Below are 19,417 nucleotides of genomic sequence, written 5' to 3'. Positions count from 1 at the left end.
CTCCATTTCCCAAGTAAGCAAACAGACAAATAAGTCAAGTATGCGCCTGCAAGTGATGCAAGTCTAGCTAATCCTACGTGGTAAAGGTGGCATGAGCTCACCTTATGGCAACTTGTTCTGGTAAAAGACTCATGAGCTCTGTATTACTAAATCTTGGTATTTCTAGCCTAGCTCCCACTGATGAGACCTCAATAAAGGTCGAAACCGGTCTGGGTAGTGGCCTCTTGCCTTTAATACAAAACACTATACTTTATTTTTTGTAAATCTGAATAAAAGACATTGTTATCTTCCTCTTTTCCTTCCTGTGGGACACCCACAATAGTCAGGAAGCCGCGGATTATTTGTAATCTTCTAGAATTTTTTCGCTCTGTTATATTTGTGATGCGTCATATTTTTAAAAACGAATTTGTGAATAAAAATCACTACTCTTGCTTTTGCTCTCTCTTCCTTTTCACTCCACTGTAGATCTAATTATCCGATTCAACCGAACCTTTTTTCTGTTTTTTCTTTGTTTCTGTGATTACTACTAATTCGGTATTTATTTACATTAGGGTTTTGTCTATTTGTGATGAATATTCCTGAAATTCCAAGTAGAATCATTCCAGATACTCTTGTTTATTTTCATTCGTTTTCCTTTCCTTGACCTATACATTCACTTGTCCGAGTCATTTTCCTTTCCAGAGTGACAGTCTAGTTCCTCCTTTCCTGAGACATTGGAGTAAGAAAAGATATAACTAGGTTGGTTTACTGGCCATCTGCAGCCTAATTTGTTGGTAGGGCTGCTACATTAGGGTTTCCAAACTTGCCCTAAGTCTCCCTTCTCTCGTTTGCCTGGTAAAGCTTCTCACTGGGTTTAGTACTCAATTTTCCACTTGGCAGCTGAGGTTCTAGGGTTCACCATGTGGAGGGGAGAGATGGATTGGGGAGGAGAGGTTACGTAAATCTTACTTGATCATATATTACACATCGATTCCCTTTGTTAAGAATCCCTTTTTTTTTTGAGTAATTTCTGCCTAATTTTTAATCTCGCTATAATATCTGTATACCGCCCATTGCCGTTATCTGGGGATTTTATAATAACAATAACAACAAAATAATAATTTTTATTGATCTCAAAAATATTTATATATACAGTAAACCCTCGATTTAACGGACATCGGATTTAACGGACGAAATTTCTGCTCCGTATGTCACAAAGCATATTAATTTTAAAATACCTTTAACCAAGATTTGCTTATAATTACGTAAATTAACAATTTTTTTGTTATTAATTTTCTAATCATCATCATCATGCGTATCAAGGATTTAGGCCTAGCATGGCCTGTTTCGGCCTTAGAAGTCATCGTTGAATCGTTTAAGAGGACGTCCTGGTTTTCTTTTTCCTAATGGCTTGTACTTTAAGGCTTGTTTTAGTAATCTTTCTGTTTTCATTCTTTGAACGTGTTCCATCCATCTATGTTTATATTTTTTAATTTTTTCAATTACTGGTTCTTGGTTTAATTCTTTCATAATATCTTCGTTTCTTTTGTGATCAAATAGGGTATACTTTGCAGTTTTTCTCATAAACTTCATTTCTGCTGTTTTAACAACAGCAGAAATGAAATCTTTGTTTGTCTTTTTATTTTATTGTCCAGATTTCGCTTCCATACATTAAGACCGATAGGGCTAATGTATTGTATACTTTTAGCCTGGTTTGTTTTTGAACTAGGTTTGGTTTAAATATAGAGTTAATTACTCCTGTTATTTTTAAATATTTTGCAATTTTTATGTTTATATCTTTTTCATTTTCATATGTGATCATACATCCTAGGTAGTTAAATGAATTCACCTGTTCTAAGATCTTGTTATCTATTAATGTTTTAGTTCTTGCTGGATCTTGTCCTTTAAAGGCCATAGTTTTTGATTTTTCCGTTGATATTATCATACCATAATCTTTGGATATCTCATTTAGATTTAAAATAGCTTTCTGTAAGTTATCTTCAGAATTTGTGATTATTATTTGGTAGTCGGCAAAGAGGAGAGTGTTTAAGTTAACTGTAGGAGAAAGTTTAATTCCTTGATGTAAATGTTTACTCCATTTTATTATTATTTCATTTAAGTAGATATTAAAAGGAGTTGCTGAGAGGGGACATCCCTGTCGGACCCCTTGGTTTATCTCTCTTGTATATGATAGCTCGTGATTTAATCTTATTTGTATTTGATTATTTTCATATATACTTGTGATAGCTTTTAGGATATTATTTGGTATTTGTCTTTCTTTTAATATGTTAAATAATATGTTTCTTTTAACTTTGTAAAATGCTTTTTCAAAGTCAATAAATGCAATATGTGTTTCCAAATTATATTCTCTTCTTTTCTCTACTATTAATTTTAGGCAAAAGGCTGGGCCTATACATGATCGTCCTTTTCTAAATCCATTCTGTACCTCTAGAATAAAGTTTTCGGAATATTTCATTAGTTTGTTATTTAAGATTCTGCTATATATTTTGTAACAGGACTTTAGTATACTGATACCTCTATAGTTTTTAGGGTCATCTCTATTACCTTTCTTAAAGATAGGAATCACAATTGCTTTTTTCCATTCTATTGGGGGGATACCAGTTGAGTAAATTTCATTTAAAAATAGTAAGAATCTTTTTTTGAATCTTGTTCCTGCGTATTTATATAGTTCTGAACCTAGTTTATCTTCTCCAGGTGATTTTCCGTTTCTTCTTTCTTTCAGGCTGATTTCTAATTCTTCTTCAGTTATTTCCTTTTCATTTTCGTTAATTGTTTGCCAGTTGTCTTTTTTAAAATATTTGTCTGTCCACAGTTCTGTGTAGTAATTTAGAAATTCTTCTAATTTTAATTCAGCGTTTAATTTTATGTTTTCTTTGGTATCTGCATTTAGGTGTTTCAAAATCTTACATACATTGGGTCTTATTTTTTATAGGTCATGTTCTAAATTAAAAACAAATTTGTTCCATGATTCTCTATGTTTTTTTCAGACTTCTCGTTTAGTTATGGCTCTTATTCTTTTATATTCTATTTCATCTTCTAATCTTTTACTGCTTAACCATTTGTGATAGGCGTCGTTTTTCTTTTTGGTTTTTTTCTTTCATTGTAGTATCCCAGATCTTCAGTTTTTTTCTTTTATTGAATTTTTTGGTCTTTCCTAAGCTTTCATTTGCTGCTGCATTTAATATCGTTTTTATATTAAGCCATTCTATTTCATTTTCTTCATTTTGTTTTATTTTATCTAGATATTGGTTTATTCTTTGTTCATATAGCCATTGTACATTTGTGCCATTCAATAGTCTAGTTTTATAAACAAATGTTTCAATTTTTCTTTCTGTTCTTGTTACTTGTAGCCATTTAGGTGGTAATCTTAATTTTATTTTAACGAGGAAGTGGTCACTGCTTATTTCATATCCTCAGTAAACTCTAACATCTAGTGAAAATTTTGATGTCTTTTCATTTAATATGAAGTAATCTAATATTGATTTCCATCCTCTTGCTGTCCAAGTATATTTATGTATGTCTTTATGTTTATAGAAGGAATTCATTATTTTTAGGTTATTATAAACTACAAAGTCAATCAATTTTTTACCATTTCTGTTTAGAGTGTGTTCTCCATGTATTCCTATATTATTATTAAGTTTCGTGTTTCCAATTCTTGCATTTAAGTCTCCTGCTAAACTTATGAAATCATTTTTATTTATTTTATTATATATGTTTTGTAGCTGATTATAAAAATCAATATTATCTTGTTCTCTTCCTTCTTCTGGGGCATATAAACCAATTATTGTTAAATAGCCTCTATCTATTTTATTCTAGCTTCTATTATTCTTTCATTCCATAATTTATAATGTTTTAACTGTTTTGAAAGAGAGTTATGAATCCAAATCATGACTCCTGCTTGTGCTCTTTGGTCTCTGTCAACTCCACTGCATATCACATTAAAATTTTCGGTTCTCGTGGTTCCTTTTAATTTCTTTTTTGTTACAGTAATTAATGCTATTTTAAACTTTCTTTCATTTAATAACTGGTCTAATTCTATTTCTTTATATGCTATTCCTCTTGCATTCCAGTTTGCTATGTGTATTATATTTTGTCGTTTCCATTTTCGTTTTACCTTTTCCATTCCAGGGTGGTTTCCCATAGATACAATCCGATTATCTTTTTCTGTCAGCTTACAAGAAGGATTATGTTCTCCATGTCAGGGGACTAGCCTGACGATGGAATAGTTCAGTGGTAGGGCTGCTACCTTAAGGCTTCTGAACTAGCCTTCTTCCGAATTTAAACCCATAGGAGGAATAGGGTATATTGAAGGGGAAAGAGTAGATTATAGAAGAATTATAGGAAGATTTATAGAGAGGGCATAGTTGTAAGGCCAGAAATAAAAAGACCCCATGGCCCTCGAGTACTCTAATAGCATAAGGGTCATAAAATAAGAAGAGTTGGCTGATAAGGCCTTATAGGAAAGATTAAAGTAAGTGGATCTTCCTCAAAGTAGAAGAAGGAGAGAATAGATCCAGCTAGGGGTCCATGGGAGTGCCGCTTCCCTTACAATCAAGATGATTGCCCCTTATGGCTCTGTTGGTCCACGAGTCCTTATTCAGTATATTCGGACCACCCCACCATATATATATATATATATATATATATATATATATATATATATATATATATATATATATATATATATATATACGCACGCACGCACGCACGCGCATGTACACACACACACATGGTGGGCTTCCCTATCCGCCACCCAGGGGACGCGCTCTCTAGGGGTTACAGGGTCCCCCGAGAGGTTATTAATTTTCTGTTTTTTTTTTTTTTTTGGCGAATAGGCCATCATAAGTTGGAAAAACACTAGTAATTTAGCCGACATAAACGAGTCACCGCTCATAAAACATGTTCGGTGAATGATTAGCCCGTGATCACACCAATCGCGCTGTAATTTTTTTTTTTTGTCGCGTGGCGTGACTTTCTGCGGCAGTTTTATTACACACATTTTCGTAATTTTAGGGAGATAATTATAAAAAAAAAACAGCAGAATTCAAAAGTTCATAAAAAACCTGATAGTTTTTCAAAGTAGGATTACCTAAACCAATCGCCTCAACTTCGAACATTAACTTCACATTAACTTATTTAAGAGTGTGAAAATTGTTTTAAAAATTGTGCATAAAATAATTTTTTTTGTTATTACAGTGCTAATATTGATAAAATTACAGTATAATGTTACAGATATTTTTATTTTAAAAAATTCACGATTGAACGGACTTTCGATTTAACGGACACCCCTTAGCCCCTATTAGTCCGTTAAATCGAGGGTTTACTCTATACGAAATTGAGTGACATTCCATCAAAGTACAGCAAGTAAGTGCTGCAGATTATGGTTCATTTTCTACATTGGATTTCTACAAAAAAATTAATAATCTTTATTATTATAATTATATATTATGCGTTTACAACGCATAATATATAATTATAATAATACAACACGATTTTTACAACACGATTTTTAACAATGAAGTTCATACAAATTTTCTTTCTTTTTTTTATAATGTGTTTATAATAGTTACTGTAGTTGGTAATTTGTAGTTGCGGTTGAAAAAGATTATATTTTTATAGTAAATATACAATAACAAAATTATATATATTTTCAATTTTTACTTTAATGTGTTTAAGTGCTGTAGTTGTAAGAAATGGATTTTGTTTTCTTTGTGTCGATCCCGGTTGTGGTGTAATCTGTCAGCTTTCATCCTAGAAGCTTTTTATTAAGCTTATCTGATGATGTCCCCGGTTAGTTATTGTTTATTGGTTTAATTGCTGTGTTGGAATTAGGCTGATGTTTGACAGGTCTGATAACACACATGATAATTTGGAATGTCATGGTGCGTGCCTGAACTAATATATTGTTTTTCATTAAGTGTGTAAGGTGTGTAGGGTGCGAATTTCTTGTTCGTAGCATGTCCTTAGAGCTCTTTTCTGACTGTTGTAGTTTGCAAGGTTCCTGTATTCAAAAGGTAGTTTATTTAGCATGTCTGGGATGTAGAAGCTTCGAGTGGTGATATAGTTAGTTGTCTGAGGTCTTGTAGTAGTAATAATAATAATAATAATAATACTTTTTTCGCATGTAGACAAATCGGACACCGAATTCACATAATTTACAGACAAAACTACTATTGATGGGAAATAGATGGCGGCTCGTGCTGCTTGTAGATGGAGGATTAAGAATGTAGGTTGTGGTGGAAGGGGGCAGATATTGACCTTCACAATGAATCTTTGGGTTCCTTGTAGGTACCACGTAACAACAACAACGATAATTGTTCTTGTTCTACTCATTCTACTGAGGAAAATGAAATAATTTAATTTTAATGCATTTTTCAAAACGCATTAAAATTAAATTGTTTTATTTCCTCTCTCGCTATGCGTAAAAATTAAGGCTCAAAAGGTTTCAGTTTGGTATTGTAGATTGATGAAAAGTGTGAATGTTATATATCCATCATTATTTCATAACTAAATAATTGAATTTGAAAGTTAAAAAGTTTCATAATTGGCCAGAACGTATGAGAATATAACAATGTTATATATTATGTTATATATCATATCATTATTTCATAACTAAATAATTGAATTTGAAAGTTAAAAAGTTTCATAATTGGCCAGAACGTATGAGAATATAACAATTTAGGCATCGAAGTTGCCTTTTTATTGCGCTACTTAAAAGCAGCCAACGTCTTGCTAGGACCCGGATTATGTTAGTGCTTTCAGCTAAGGTTTCATTGGCCTGACAGATGTTATAAGGTGTTGTTTCTCCTCCTTCACCATATAGAAACCTAAACATGGCAAAAAATATTGCACTGTAGCATATCGTACTGTACCTTTCAATACCTTAGAAATCCAATGGCAGGGAGCTATACTTTTCAAAGTTAACTGTTGGTCGGCGGTAATCTAGAACAGAAAATGGAATAAAAACAAAAACATGCTTCGGTTATTGTTGTAAAGTTATGCAAATAGAAGATTATTATTAGGATTCTTCTATCTAGTAGGGTGGGGCAGGATAGAATAAGATACAGTTTTATTTATTGGAATACTAAGTTTATAATTTTACAACTCCAAATGGAACTTTTTACGTTCTTTCTTTCTTCTACTATTATGATTTCGATAGAAAGTTCATTCATGAAGAGTCCAACCTTCAGAAATCGTCACTGTGTTCAACAGGAGGTTCCTAACATCCTACCTTTTTAATTCAGTTGTTTAATTATGAAATGATTGAATTAATCATACCCTCTATTTCTACAACAAGATACATTAATTTTGTTCATCCTCCTCCAATTATTCTTAGATTCCAGGTTGATGGCTTTCATTAGCATTCGGTATTTGAAATCTTTCGAAGAGATCTCAAGTTTTGTTTCAGTCGGACTGATTTCAGAAGCATTAAGAGGCATTTTGCAATTACATCCAGCAAAAACTCGCTTTGAGCGCATTGAATTTAATTAAATTTGGTATTTAGCAATTCTTAAATATCGAATTCCTATTCAAATTTATAGTTCGCCATAAATAAATTAAAACTTTACAAAACACCGAGTTATGATGAAATTACTGCCAACATGATAAAAGGAAGAAGCGCATGTGTAGGGAGCGAAACTGTCAATATTTTCTCTAAAGACGTTTGGTCTCCAAAGGAGAAGATTGTACACTCAGAGAAAATTGAAGAATGGACTATTATGTGGTGTAGGTAAGTCAGCTGTATTATTATTATTATTATTATAGAGTCCATTCAGCATTTGAAATGCTAATGGTAAATAAATGGTCTTCGAGAGGAGGATGAAAACCTACCATTTAATTATTTACAAAGGGAAAAAGAAAGGTTTATGGCTACTGCCGAAAAAATAAAATGAGGAAGGTTTGACATTATGTAGCATATTATACACTCCTCTTTCTGTCAAATTTTAAAGGTTAATTATTAGACGACAAACCATTTCCATCACACTACTTCACAATGCTTCAAGCTATTAAGAACTGCTACATTAGCCATCAAGAAATACTTAGAGACATAGCAAAAAACATAAACAAACTATATAAGGATGCCGAAATAATCTTCCAATGGATCCCATCCCATGTGGGATTAAAGGGAAACGAAACTGCAGATGAAGTAGCAAAAATGGCCGCAACATCAAGTGATACCACAGATTTCGTTCTTTTTAAAACCACCCAAAAAGAAAACATAAAAAGAACAATTCTTCAGGACATGACTCACCACTGGTACTCAGCAGAAAATCCAGGAGCTACCATCAACTCCAAGTTTAATCGCAGTGCCACTTCCATGATCTCTCGCCTCAAGACCGGCCACACAAGACCAATCAAGTTTAGCAATGGCATAAAAGTCTTCCCCACCTGCGAAATCTGTAACATCGAGGAAGCATTACCAATGCATTTGCTAAACTGTATGAATATTTCCAAATGTGAACTCTATAACAACCCAGAAAAGGTGCTGATACATGAACGTGACCTCTATGATCTGGTGTAATAATACCATGCGATAATAATAATAAAAAAAATGCAGAAAAAATCTATACTCATGTTAGGAGCATCTGAAGGATTGTTTAAAAATCAAGATTCTTCCACCGAATAATAATAAAAACTAAGCTCCAAAATTGCCTTCCATTCGTTAGGAGTCTACTCTCTCAGTAGAATGATTTGATTTTTTTCCTTTCATTTTTCATGTATTTTCATGCTCCTCACCTGAAAGTCTTGTTATTAATTTACGTCACTTTGAGACTTTCTTCAGTTGTGCATTTTGAATGTGAGACTAAAAGAGACCATAATACCAGCAGAGTTTCATTAGGGTCGTTGTTATTTCACTTTAGGCTCTTCGCCTCCATCGCCACAACAGTTTTACGGTGGTTTTCGCACTCTTCTGATGCTGCTCGAGAAGCTGATCGAAGACGAAATCAACCAGATCTGTGGGATGTGCGTCATCACCGACTTCAGAGGGTTCGGGTGGAGTCACCTTAGATACGTTTTCACGAACAAAAACTCAATGTCAGTCACATCACTGCAGGTAAGTTTTGGTAACAGAACAAAGGAAAGTTTCATTGCTACGAGAGAGAGAGAGAGAGAGAGAGAGAGAGAGAAACAAATAGCCGTAGAAATAAATTTCAATTGCTGAACTCAGCATTTTCTTTGCAGGCAGGATTTCCGGCAAGATTCAAAGGAGGTCATGCAATATACGAACCGGCTTTTATCGACTTCGTAATGACTATCATAAAACCGTTCTTAATGGAGAAACACAAGAAAAGAGTAAGAAATATTTGCTAAAATGACTTTTCATTCTTCGATATTTGTGGGTGACCTCACTGAATGATTTTTATTTTCAGTCTTTCTGTCTATATTTGCCCTCCTCCCTCACTCTTCTATGAAATGTTATCCTTCTCTCTCTTTCTAACTTATTTTTTAAAATTAAAATGACAGTAATTATAATAATCTTATTCCTTATCACTCAAATTATTTCTTTCATTTTAAGGAATTTTTGCTTGTTTGTAAATGACTAATCTTAAAATGAATAGTTTTAGTTTAAGTGCGGTAGTTGAGTATTTTCGATGCATCTTATATTTACGTATATTTGGATAATACTTGTAATTTAATCTAAAAATTAGAAAGATCTTTGAAGTGGATGATTTTTATTTTCCTTGATGATCTGCGTAACTAACCACTATGAAGTTGTTTAATGTCCTGAAGTGGGCGAGGTAACGTTATCGGTTGCCAGGCGAGGTAATCGGTCGCCACATTTGATCGTCAAGGAAAATTGATTAAGAATCGTACGTAAAACGGCCTAAAAGGGGATATACACCGGTTTGTCATAAAATATATGCTTCATGTATGAGAGGATTTTAAAGTAATTCCTTGTCAGTGTACATTACACAATGGTTACCATAACAACTTTTGTAATCACTTGAATGACATTCCCAAGATATAAGTTACTGAACCGATTTAAAACAATGATACAATAAATAAACCAAACACAATACCTATGATGCTGCATATCCAGCAATATAGGCAAAAAATAATGGTTATAACAGTTCAACAGAATGGACAAGACCAGAACATCTCGACAGGTTCTTCGATACATCCGTAGAGAAAGTGAAGAGACCTACTATTTATAGGATGCTGGTGACGATCATACGTTTTTTATTTTAATTTTCATTCATGGATTAAAACCGTCAGTCTTTGAGGAGAGGTTCTTTTTTTACCGAATGAAGAGGTTTTATGATTTCAATGTTTCGAACTATAATAGTAGCGTCGTGAAAAAAATCGATAAGTCGCAAGTAGATAATCGAGAATCCTCATTATATGTGAATATATATAATTTACGTACATTTGGATAATACTAGGGGGGTTTGGAAAGTTCTGATAAACACGTAGAACAAAAATTATATTAAAGCAACTGATATAACCACAGGAAACAACATACCAATAGCAAAGTCACGAAAGTAACTTATGTTGTTTCTTGTGGTTATGCCATTTTTGTTCTAGGTGTTTATCATAACTTTCCCTACTCTCCCCCCCCACCGCCCCTCATATACGTTTCAAACTTTTCCAAATATACGCTTCTACTTTGGAAAATTTCAAACATTATGAACACATTTCACATCATGCACAAAGAATATTCATTGTTTGTTACTTCTTATTAGTCTTTTATGTAATTAGAACCGAAGTGTATGCAGTGGAAATACCTAACAGTAAATATCGGTGTGATTTAGAAATGAGTTGGCATAAAGTTGACTTCCGGAAGGACCTCGTTACTTGTTTTAGAATTTTGGAAATTTTAAAATGAACCTCAAATTTTACTTGCTGGATTAATCAGATATTCTTAAAGATGTCCTGTTACGTCGAAGATATATCTGTGAACTTTTTGAGTAAAATTCTAAGTAGGATTTTCTCAATTTTAGTAGTAATACTCGGGTGTGCATTATTTAACCTCCTCCCCAAAGCTTTACAAGTTGCGAAAAAAAATCGCCCTTCTTCATTCACTTCATCAGAAATACTTTCCCTTGTCTATTTTTTCTTCTGTTATTACTCTTTAGACTAAATATTCAAAACTCACGAATGGTATTTTAACAATCGGAAATAAATGCCGTAAACTTACAAAAATATAAAAAGGCATTTTCTAAGAGTTTTCTTGATGTCAATGAGTCTGTTAACTGAAGAAAGTTGAATTCATAAACATTTGCATCTAAGATTTTTACTGTGCATGATTAATAGTAAATTTAAGCGTCTCCATTTTATTAGTCTTACTTCATACTTATCTTCAAATTTTTAGATGTGACTTAGCTAAATATAAATATAGCTAAGTCACAGATTTAGATATAAATATCCCACCCCCTCCCTCTCTTCACACTTTGCCTCGTATATTCATTTTTAAATGCATCTACAGTGGAAAATAATTCGGCACATACGAGGGTGGTCTGAAAAGTTCTCGGCCTAACAATGAAAAATCGAATTTATAATTTAAAAATTATTTTTATTTTTCAAACTAATCTCCCTTAAGACTAATTCGTTTATTCCAGCGATGCTCCATCGCCATTATCCCGTCCCTGTAGTGGTTGTCAGTGGCATCTGCAAAATACCCCTCCACAGCTGCAATCACCTCTGGATCCAAAGAAAAACGCTGACCAGGAGGAAGAGTTTTATTTTTGGGAAGAGATACAAGTCAAAGGGAGCCAAATCTCGGGAATAGGGTGGAAGTTTCAACAATTCATAGTGCAGATCCCTTAATTTCCCATTGCCAAAACATCTTTGTAGGCAGGTGCATTGCCCTGATAAAAGATGATATTTTTTTTCTGTAAACCGGGTCTTTTTTCATGAATTTTTTCGTCTAGTCTGGTTAAAAGATCGGAATAATATTCCTCGGTTATTGTTTTACCCATTTCAAGATAATTAATAAACAAAATGCCTTTAGCAACCCAAAACACCGATGCCATGACATTTCCTGCTGATGGAACCGACTTTGTCTTCTTTGGCGCTGAACAACCGGCTTCTGTCCACTGTTTTGACTGCTGTTTGGATTCTCGTGTGTTATGTGAATCCAAGTTTCAACCATAGTAATAAATCGACGCACAGAATCAGTTTTATTCTTGTTAAAACGCTCCAAGCACTGTTCACAGATTTTCATGCGAGTGCGTTTTTGATCTGCGCGGCACTCATATTACGCAAAGCTTTTGCATTTGCATTTCTTCATGCAAATTATATACTACAAGTCTCATAAATTTCACGCACATTGACTCGTCGGTCATTCAGTACCATATCGTGCACTTGATCAATGATTTATGGTGATGTTACATTTTCCGGACATCCTTCACTTGGATCATTTTCAAAGCTGGTACGGCCACGTTTAAATTCGTCAGCCCATTTCGTAATTGTCGAAAACGAAGGAGAAGAGTGTCCATAAACGTTTATGAAATTCGAATGAATTTGTTTTGGCGTTAAACGTTTTACAAAGAATTTTTTAACCGCACGATACTCAATATTATCTATTTCAAGGGTTACAGAGAACACTTTTGCTTCAGACAGCTGTATAAAACAAACTACTTCATAGAAAGCCTAGAAATTTCACATGAATGCTTATGATGTACCAACACAGGAAAAAAAATCTTGTATAAAACAAACTACTTCATAGAAAGCCTAGAAATTTCACATGAATGCTTATGATGTACCAACACAGGAAAAAAAATCTTGTATAAAACAAACTACTTCATAGAAAGCCTAGAAATTTCACATGAATGCTTATGATGTACCAACACAGGAAAAAAAATCTTGCCGATATTATTGCCATTTATGGTTGAGGCCGAGAACTTTCAGACCACCCACGTACATTGCTCGACTCGGTATTGAATCAGAATTGTGAACAACGCATTCAGCGTACACCGCATTATTCTCCGTTTCCATATTCGCTATTTATTTGACACCCAAGTCACATCACTGTCCTTTGTTGTTGTTGTTTTTTTTTATTGAAAGATTTTTTTCATCAATGGACATAATTATTTCAAATACCAGACCGTCCTCGCCAGACTCCAAAATATACAGAAATCAAACAAACCTGTCAGAGATTTCTAATCCGACCGAGTCCAATAATTGCAGTCCAATCGAAGACATAACGAAACATGTCCTTTCATTATATCTTAGGCTATATCTAAAATTATTTTACAAAAAAGTTTTTAATATCTATTTAAAGAGGCAGGTATTATCAAAAACTGTCGTCTCATCAACTGAAGGGACCGAAATGTCCAAACCTCGTGAAGAGTGTTTTGTAGAGGTGGGCGCAGGGAAATTACATCGCTTTCTTAACTGCGCCTTCGCATTTGCTACGAGCAATAACAATATTTATTACAAATAGAATCCAAAAATGTAATTAATGGTAAATATTAGCCCGCCGCATTATTTCACTGGATTACTGTTACATTTTCAACTTCATTTTTGTTTGCAGATTTGTTTCCATGGCCATAATATGGAATCTCTGTATGAGCACTTCCCTCCTTGCATCCTTCCTGTTGAAGTTGGGGGTCTCTTGGGTCCCGCAAACTACACCGTATGGGCCGACAAACTTCTAGCCAGCGAGGAAACCTTCAAGGAAAATCTAAAGTTTGGCTACATGGACGGATGCAAGAGACCTGGAAGAAAAGGATGGTTCAGTTGGTTCTGATGGATTTTTGCTTATTACTTTCTAAATAGGGAAGCTCGTTCAAGACTTAGTCCATCCAAAATTTAAAAAAAAAAGAAACCCTGAAAAACGTTGTTGAAAATTGTGCCCTCAACTACGTATACGGCTCAAGCTGTTAAAAAAAGTGTTAACTATTTTTAAATGTTTATTTTTAAATAAAATTATTTCTGTTACCAAAGCGATTTTTATTCTTATATTTGAAAATAAGTTATAGTTTTTTGATACATTTTAGTATACCATTTAAAAACGCCTTCTACGATATTGTTTGCGCACGTCTGTATTTATGCATCTGCCTGAAATCAAAATTGACACTCTAAGAACAGTATACTTGTAAATAGTATTGCATTCATAGTAAGTTTAAATAGCTCAAGTTTATAATACTTTTAAATTATTAAGAAGATATAAAACAATAATAAAAATTGATTCAGTTTATTTAATATCTTAAAGCTTCGAACATCCATAGACAATTGACATATTGGCTGATTCATAATTTAGTATTACTATTATTATTTTTTTTTTTTTACGATATGCACAATATGCTACGCCACCTAATACATTTTAGCAAATCATATTGTTGTCATAGAAACACAAAAACATAACATTCCAGTAAACTTAATTATCAGAATGGAGAACTGGACAATGAGACTTATTTGTGCTTATTGTCGAACAGAAGGTTCTACGAAGGATGAAATGGAAGACGTTTTTGAGGCATTAGAGATGTCAGCTGGTTCAATGAAAAAGGAAATGTTGGTCCTTGTTGGAGATTTAAATAGCAAAGTAGGAAATGATTACAAGACAGAAATATTTGCGGAACATTTGGAGAAAAGCTAATAATAATGATAAGTACCTGCTAGATTACTTCTCAAGACATCGACTGGTTATTACTAACACCATGTTCCAACATAAAAATATGCACAAATTCACATGGAAAGAAGACGCAAGGAATAAGAAAAGTCTTTGTTATTGTTGATAGTGATGCTTTTCCCACTGGTTCAGGACACAAGAGCATACAGAGGATTTGAAATAAGAAGTGATGACCATTTAGTGTTCAGCAGGATAAAATTGAATTTTATATTGAAAAGAAGAACTGTAAGAAAGTTTTGAAACAAATCAAAGTTGAACATTTAGAGGTGAACTATAGAACAAAATACACCAACATGATTGAAGAAAAAATGAAAGATTTGAGAACAGAAACCAAACCTCCGAGATTCAGTGGCAAACCCTGAAGAAAACATTGATTGATTCAGCCAGGGAGGCATGTGGTGAGAACTCCATGGTGGACTCAGGAAGTTATAGAGGTGTTGAAGAAAAGAAGACAGCATATACAAAGCTCCAGGCAAGTAAGTCAGCTTGTGCTCTTAGAGAATACAGAGACAAATGTAAGAAAGCTAAACAGTGTGTAAAACTAGGTAAAACAAAAGTCATGGGAAGACTTTGAAAACATAGAAAATAAATATCAAGAGGGTGGAGATATTCTGCAGGTTGTTGAAGCTCAGAAATGAAAAAAAAAAGAGTGATGTAAAAGGAATTAGAGATGATAAAGGTGACATGAAAAATGAAGATCTAGATGTTCAGAGTAATTACTTGTAATTACTCTGAACATCTTGTAATCACCTTATAATTACAGAGTAATTATAAGGTGCCAATAGGCAAGCTCTTCAAACAGTTATATGGTGTCAATAGGATGTCAATATACAAGGCAAACAGAGACCAAGTATAGCAATACTTGGTCTCTATTTGAATTGTAAGTTAGCAGATAGAACTTGGAGATATACAGGAAGATGATTTCAGATAAAATCAGGTGTGTGAGAAGGGTGCACATTATGAAGGAAAGTAGTATTAAATTTGATATCAAAATTGGCGATGTAAATCTTAGCTCTTTATTATATACAGATGATGTTATACTTCTAAATAAATATAGTAGAAGTCTGCAAGATTCCCTGACTAAATCGAATAACTGTTGTGATAAATTTGGTATGAAAATCAGCAATAAACACACAAAGAGAATGAAAATTGGCATAAACATTGAAAACTTCAACTGTATCCTGAATGATGAACCTATAGAAAAAGTAAAACATTTCATCTAAATAGTTGAAATGTTTAGTGGGGACAACATTTAGTGAAGATGGCAAATTAAATTTGGAAATAGACAACAGAATCAACAAAGCTGGTATGGTAGGAAGTCAACGGAATAAATCTATATGGAATAAGAAAAAAATTAGTAAAACACAGCTAGCTGTATAGATGACAGTGTTGAGACACTTGATCAAAGATTGGAGATCACAGTATTCTGAGAAAGGATTAAGGTAATGAACAGATGGCAGCAATGGCAATATCATATTAAAAACGAGGATGTTAGGAAAGAACTTGACATTATTAGCATCCAGGAATGTCAGCAGAGCTAATCTCACGTGATATGTCACTTAAACAGAATAGGAGAGGAAACATTAGCAAAACAGATGTTCTTTGCAGGTTGGCAGCAAAACGACCCAGAGGAAGACCAAGATATAGGTGGATTGATACTGTACAAAGTGCCTTAGACTATAGAAATATAAGATCTGATAATGTTGGAGTCTTGACAAGTAACAGACTGATTTGGAAGAAAATTGTAGATAGGAAGTTAGTAATGATGTACATTTTTGACGTAGTACTATCAGGAATTTGATGATGTAATCTTAATTTGCTGACATCGAAAATCTACAATATAAACTTAAAGCTGACTAATAATTCAACAGATTTCTGTATCGTACTTTAAATACTGTGTTAGTTTCAAAAGAAGCAATGTTTTGCTTTCCATATGGAAGGAAATGTTGCTTAGAAGTAAATCTTTATCTTTCCTTATTTATTTCATCAAATTTGAGAACTTTATTATATCATTTTCGCTTCCAGACGAAATATAAATCCCATACAGCTTCGGCCAAATTACACATAAAAGAAAAAAAACCATTTTAAAACAGAATTTGCGTTTTAATAATTGTTACCAACTAAAATAAAGCATTTCGATAGAAAATGTAACCTTTTGATTTGTTTAAATGCTTGATTTGTTTCAAGTAATTTCAAAACATTTTGATCCTGTTGGTACTTTATGGTGAGTAGTAACTCTTTGTATTTCACTGCCTTTTCCTAGCAAAGTAAAAAGTCGCTAATTTTGACCTGTTCGTCTTTAAATTCTGACTCTACCACAAATCCACAGCGATACTGGATTAAGTGGGTTTTAACTGCTTCAGAATTTTTTACTCACTATATTTTTCTTGTCACAATTTTTAAAGAAATGAAAATTTTACTAAATTCCCATTATTATTTTTTTTCTCACAGAAAAATTCAAGCTTTTATTCTTCCCTTCCTCAGTCGACTCTTTAACCTCAGCAAAAAATCTCTGCTCGTGAACGCACACGATACAATAGTAGTTAAGATTAAGACAACTAGATGGCAGTATTAGCCTACATCTTTGCGCGACTCTCATCTATCGCAGCCTGCATATTTTAAGAAAGATATATATTTAAGAATGCCACTTGCGTTCTTTGAGTATAATAATAATAATAATAATAATGCGTTAGAAAATTTCGATTTCGTTTTGCTTAAAATTTTGTCTCGAAATATTCATTAAAATTTATTTTTTATTTTTAACATCCGTTTGCTATCCATGTCCGTTTTCATTGATTTTATAAATTAGAGTCACTGATTTCTCTTTTTTTTTCCTGCCCACTTCATTGACTTCAGCAGAGAGATTTCGATTCAGGCTATTCACGGCTGGCGTCCTGAATTTTTGTGCGACGTGATTTCAGTTTATGCGCATAGGAAAAATATATAAATGTAATCACGTGACATATATGAGTTTTCCGTCATTTCATTCGACCATTAGGTGTCATTTGTGAGTTTGTTGGTAATATGCCCATAGTTTTTTTTTTTTTTTTCACTTCTATAGAGAAAGTGACAAACGGTTGCGCACTCAGATCTCAACTTTTAATTGCAGGGCGATCTTTTCAGAATAAAATATTCGGTTAGCAGAACAGACTAACAGGATCATGGGGTCAAAAAATTGGTATATGTTGCCAAATGCACGTTTTGGCAGTATGAATACTTAGGGGAAGTATGCATGTAGATCTTGACTTCTTTATGTAATGATATATTAATAAATTTGTAACATAAATAAAGACATTTTTCATATCGTTTCATGGAGAAACACACACCCACACAAAAACGCAAATGCTTTAACGTAACTAACTAAATTATGAACCCATTCGCGGACTCTTGCGATTGTGAGAGCCCTACTTCTTTGCTATTTCATGTTTCGATAGTTTACTGGTTAAGTCCTTGTTAGCAGCTACTTGTTCTCTAAAAGTTAAGTCCTTCAGTTTTAATGACACCACTGAGTAAAAATAAAATGCTTATAATATGCTTTATCGGGTGCGTTTTCATTCAAGTAAGTGGAAATGATTGTAAGTTACACGCTGCTTGATTTACGACACGAGAAACGGCCAGGTTACACCATGCACTTACGGAACATGCTAACGTAGATGCATACGTATTTTACCCAAGCTCGTTGCATGTACAGTATTTTATGTCGTTGTGGGGAAACAACAGGAAACAGAAAATTTTCTAGGATGAAAAAGGAAAGAAAAGAAAACCATAATTTAAGTAACAGTTACAATAGGTTACAAAATGCAAAACTCGACTGCGCTATTAATAGCGAGTAATATATATATATATATTTATCTCCTAGTTCATATTCATATCAATAGATGGCGCTGAGATTTCGATTTTCAAGTTAAACGATAGGGGCTCATCACAATGATGGGTACATGCATGGCAAACACGAGATACCCGAGCTAGATCTGATCTTACTTCCTGTAGGATATGTCATATCTGTAGACTGGTCCTCCACTCTTCGTCTACTCTCTCTCTTACTCCTTCCTTCCCCTAGTGCTATTAGAACATTTCGAGGACGAGGAGGTCCTCGAAATGTTCAACATAGTTTGAGAAAAAATATAGTTTGAGTTCAATATAGTTTGAGGAAAAATAGTTTTTCTCAAACTATATTTTCCACTACCTACTAAAAAACGGCAGGTCTAGTTGCCTCAAGGTGGCAGACCCACCACTAGTGGGTGTGCCACCTTGGGCTTTGGCTAATAACTAATTCACAAGTATCTTAATTACTTTCGTCTCAAAGAAAGAATTCAAGGACCGCTCAAAATGGAACTGACCCTAGACCGACTAAAGGTAGCGATTAGAAAAATATTATCATTCATTTTGCTAACTAGAATGTAAGAAGTTTATCTCACAAAGAAAACCAAATGGATGAAATTCTACATCAAAAGAAAATCAAAACTGCAGTATTGACTGAAACAAAGAAGAAAATCAGGGAACCACAGAAACCTATAACTACATACATATCTAGTGGAGTACAAGAGGACCAGAGATCAAGAGCAGGAGTATCAATGATGATTCACAAATCCCTTAAAGACAACATCAATAACTATAAATACGAGGGTGGTTTGAAAAGTTCTCGGTCTAGACCATAGATGGTAGTACTATCGACAAGAATTATTTTTCTAAGTTGGTACATCTGTCATAAGCATCCATGTGATATTGCAAGTCATTCTATTAAATAGTTTGTTTTATACAGCTATTTGAAGCAAAAGTATCCCTTGAAATGGATAAAATTGAGTATCGTTATCGTGCGGTTATAAAATTATTTGTAAAAGG

General features: G+C 33.6%; 1 protein-coding gene across 1 annotated transcript in view; it reads left to right on the top strand.

Moving 5' to 3' along the window:
- The window catches only part of LOC150106992 (alpha-tocopherol transfer protein-like), a 54,181-nt gene extending 40,423 nt beyond the window's left edge, over positions 1–13,758 (top strand). The window contains exons 4-6 of the mRNA XM_090392866.1: positions 8,862–9,055; positions 9,184–9,294; positions 13,478–13,758. Of these exons, the coding sequence (XP_090248992.1) occupies positions 8,862–9,055; positions 9,184–9,294; positions 13,478–13,693 (521 nt within the window). The 3' untranslated portion in view covers positions 13,694–13,758. The remainder of the gene's footprint in view (positions 1–8,861; positions 9,056–9,183; positions 9,295–13,477) is intronic.
- Positions 13,759–19,417: the final 5,659 nt, after the last annotated feature.

This window comes from Typopeltis vanoorti, chromosome 5, assembly GCF_054136105.1.
Source record: "Typopeltis vanoorti isolate ZY-2024b chromosome 5, IOZ_Tvanoo_1.0, whole genome shotgun sequence".
In the NCBI taxonomy this organism is placed as follows: Eukaryota; Metazoa; Arthropoda; class Arachnida; order Uropygi; family Thelyphonidae; genus Typopeltis; species Typopeltis vanoorti.
The sequence above is the reverse complement of the archived record's forward strand: the minus strand, read 5'-3'. Positions and strand labels throughout refer to the sequence as shown.